The sequence below is a fragment of the Oncorhynchus masou genome, chromosome 6, assembly GCF_036934945.1.
Source record: "Oncorhynchus masou masou isolate Uvic2021 chromosome 6, UVic_Omas_1.1, whole genome shotgun sequence".
Classification (NCBI taxonomy): domain Eukaryota; kingdom Metazoa; phylum Chordata; class Actinopteri; order Salmoniformes; family Salmonidae; genus Oncorhynchus; species Oncorhynchus masou.
In genome coordinates, this window is record NC_088217.1 from 15228225 (window position 1) to 15232249 (window position 4025).

At 44.0% G+C, this 4025-nt stretch overlaps 1 protein-coding gene across 1 annotated transcript; it reads left to right on the forward strand.

Moving 5' to 3' along the window:
- The first annotated feature begins 223 nt into the window (after positions 1 to 223).
- Positions 224 to 1216, forward strand: LOC135541252 (fibronectin type III domain-containing protein 11-like). Its single transcript, XM_064967351.1, has one exon. It carries the CDS (start codon positions 224 to 226, stop codon positions 1214 to 1216), a length of 993 nt encoding a protein of 330 aa, XP_064823423.1.
- Positions 1217 to 4025: the final 2809 nt, after the last annotated feature.

The following is a 4025-nucleotide window of genomic DNA, read 5'->3' on the forward strand; positions in this document are numbered from 1 at the left end:
TAACCCTCATTTGCTCCAGGAGCGCTGTACTATTATAGCTGAACTTGTAGAACAACACATTTCACTGCACCTATCCGGTGTGTATGACAATAAAACATGTTTTTTTCATTCAGTTTAATCTTTACATAAGAGAGAAAACAACATGTAGCTCGCCAAAGTAATACAGACAGAGATGTTTAATTATATGACGAAGGAAAATCTCCTTGTGTGTTTTGCAGCTGACATGAAAAGAATGATGACCCCCCCTAGCGATGACTGTGACGTAAGCGATCAGCGCCACCACATGAAGACACACTGCGCTGGTGGCCAGGGAGGTGACAGCCCCGGCATGGACCCGAAAAAATGGATCACCTTCAAAGACCTCCATGACCGGGTCACGCAGCTGCTCTCCACTAAGCTCAACCCCTGTAACATCAAGCAGTGCAAGTCCAAACTGGACATCCTCAATAAGTGCTCCTATTACCTGGAGGTCATGCGCCAGGACACACTCCACCAACCAGACCCGCAGCAGAACTACCTGTCCAACTCCACCATCCTCCACCTCATCGATCCCTGGAAGTTCCAGCGGATGAAGAAGCTGGGCCACAGCCAGGTGCAGATCCAGCTGAGCCTGCTGGAAGAGCTCTACGAGCAGTTCTGTAAGGGCAAAGTGGAAATGGAGGCCATAGCCAGCCAGAGCGACTATGGCGATCAAGAGGTCGCCCACATAAATGGGAGGATAGCGCATCTCATTAAGGCGTTCACGGACTTTGACTCGACACTGATGCCCGGGGAGCTGCACACAAAGCACCGGCTCATCTCCGAGACGGGCAACGCCAAGGTACCCCAGATCCATTTGAGGCTGTCCGTCAAAATGCCTGTGATGTTCGACACGTCACGCTCGGAGGCTCTGGCTGACTGCGCCCGGCTGCACTGGGAAATGGCCGGGCAGGAGCAGCAGGAGCCTGGGGAACAGTTTGAGATCCGCTACAAGCTCCTCCAGCCGACCAACACGGAGGAAGGGAACCAGCTAGGAACGGTGACCTGCAACTCCTACTGCATACAGGTCAACAACCTGTTGCCGCAAAGGTGCTATGAGTTCACAGTGAAGCGGGCTGACGCCTGCTGCCTGGTCTACGGGTTCTGGAATGACACCATGGTGCTCAGAACCATGCCACTATCCCCAGGGGGCTTCACCGGGAGCCAGGAGAAGAGGAGGAGGCTGTTCCCCTGGTAAAGGGCTAGTGTGGCGTGAGTGCATAGCAATATGAAAATAAAGACATTTTAATTTTTTTTATCTCTCTAATAAAAGACATTGTCAAGATTTTGGGGATTCGAGCCTAGTCCTTTAATCATGATACAGAGCAAAACAAATATTGTCTTGAGAATGTGTCTGATATGTTGTTATGGCATTGTTATGTCTGCCACCTAGCCATATGGCCATACCAGACATAACTGTGGAGAGAGTGAAGAAGGTTTTTCATTTCCAATAGCAGCATAAACATGGACATTTCATATTCAATATAATAGCGGATGTCCATAATTATGGCGGCTCCCATGCACTTGTCACAAATGCCTTGTTCGCCGTATTGTACATTGATCTCTTTTTTTTCTTTGCATTGTCTTTAGCAGAGTATACTGTACATGATCCCAATTTTAGCTCCAAGACCGTGGAATAAAAAGAAAAACGATACAGTATATTGGCATATTGAACCATGTTGTGCACCGTAGTTTCATAACTCTGTGGATTATGCTAGAACAATGAAGTCATATCTGAATCCCACCATCTTTATGCAATTTTGCCATTGCAGATGAAATACACTGTTGATACTTTGCGTTCAAGCAGTGCTTTGACGGTGAAGAAAACAATTTTTTTTGTGCACTTTGTATGGTATAGTATCTCTGTGGTCAAGGTTACTCACAATCAAACAATCTGATGTTTAACTTAATACACTGATGTTTAACGTAATACACTGTTTAACTTAATACACTGATGTTTAACTTTAATACACTGACATTTAACTTAATACACTGACGTTTAACTTAATACACTGTTTAACGTAATACACTGTTTAACTTATTACACTGATGTTTCACGTAATACACTGCTGTTTAAATTAATACACTGCTGTTTAACTTAATACACTGTGCTTATGCAATCATATTGGTTATTATTGTACTAAAAATGACCTATATTAATTGGGTAACTAATGACTATGACCAGCTCAACCAGCTACTCACTGGACCCAATGATAACTTGGTTACGCATGCCTCTCCCTAATGTCAATATGCCTTGTCCATTGCTGTTTTGGTTCGTAATTATTGCCTTATTTCACTGTAGGGCTTCTAGCCCTGCTCAATACTCCTTAGCTAACCCTTTAGTTCCACCTCCCACACATGCGGTGACCTCACCTGGTTTAAATTATGTTTCTAGAGACAATATCTCTCTCATCGTCACCCAATGCATAGGTTTACCTCCACTGTATTCACATCCTACCATACCTTTGTCTGTACATTATGCCTTGAATCTATTCTACCATGCCCAGAAACCTGCTCCTTTTACTCTCTGTCCCGAACGTTCTAAATGACCAGTTCTTATAGCCTTTAGCTGTACCCTTATCCTACTCCTTCTCTGTCCCTCTGGTGATGTATAGGTTAATCCAGGCCCTGCAGTGCCTAGCTCCACTCCCATTCCCCAGGCGCTCTCATTTGTTGACTTCTGTAACCGTAAAAGCCTTGATTTCATGAATGTTTACATTAGAAGCCTCCTCCCTAAGTTTGTTTTATTCACTGCCTTAGCACACTCTGCCAACCCGGATGACCTAGCCGTGTCAGAATCCTGGTTTAGGAAGACCACCAAAAACCCTGAAATTTCCATTCCTAACTATAACATTTTCCAACAGGATAGAACTGCCAAAGGGGGCGGAGTTGCAATCTACTGCAGAGATAGCATACAGAGTTCTGTCTTACTATCCAGGTCTGTGCCCAAACAATTTGAGCTTCTACTTTTAAAAATCCACCTTTCCAGAAACAAGTCTCTCACCGTTGAAAAAACACTTCGGCGAGCAGGCCTTTCTAATCGACCTGGCCCAGGTATCCTGGAAGGATATTGACCTCATTCCATCAGTAGAGGATGCCTGGTTATTCTTTAAAAGTGCTTTCCTCACCGTCTTAAAGAAACATGCCCATTCAAAAAATTGAGAACCAGGAACACTCCAGACCTGACTGCCCTTGACCAGCACAAAAACACACTGTGGTTTTCTGCATTAGCATTGAATAGCCCCCGCGATATGCAACTTTTCAGGGAAGCTACGGAGTAATATACACAGGCAGTTATGAAAGTAAAGGCTAGCTTTTTCAAACAGAAATGTGCATCCTGTAGCACAAACTCCAAAAAGTTCTGGGACATTGTAAAGTCCATGGAGAATAAGAGCACCTCCTCCCAGCTGCCCACTGTACTGAGGCTAAGAAACACTGTCACCACCGATAAATCACGCGCTCGTGCTCCAGCAGGTATATCTCACTGGTCACCGCCAAAGCCAATTCCTACTTTGGCCGCCTTTCCTTCCAGTTCTCTGCTGCCAATGACTGGAACGAACTGCAAAAATCACTGAAGCTGGAGACTCATATCTCCTTCGTGCTCCAGTACATAGCCCATCTGTAAATAGCCCATCCAACTACCTCATCCCCATCTGTATTTATTTATTTATCTTCACTTTGCACCCCAGTATCTCTACTTGCACATTTATCTTCTGCACATCTACCATTCCAGTGTTTAATTGCTATATTGTAATTACTTTGCCACCATGGCCTATTTATTTCCAGTTCTTATCTGCATTTCCCACACTGTATATACAGTAGACTGCTAAAAATCATGTTTGTTTATTCCATGTGTAACTGTTGTAGACTCTTTGCTTTATCGCCAGTTGTAAATGAGAACTTGTTCTCAACTAGCCTACCTGGTTAAATAAAGGTGAAAAAAATATTAATAAATAAAAATGAGCAGTAGGGATTGATTCTCCACTAACAAATGGAAAATGCTAATA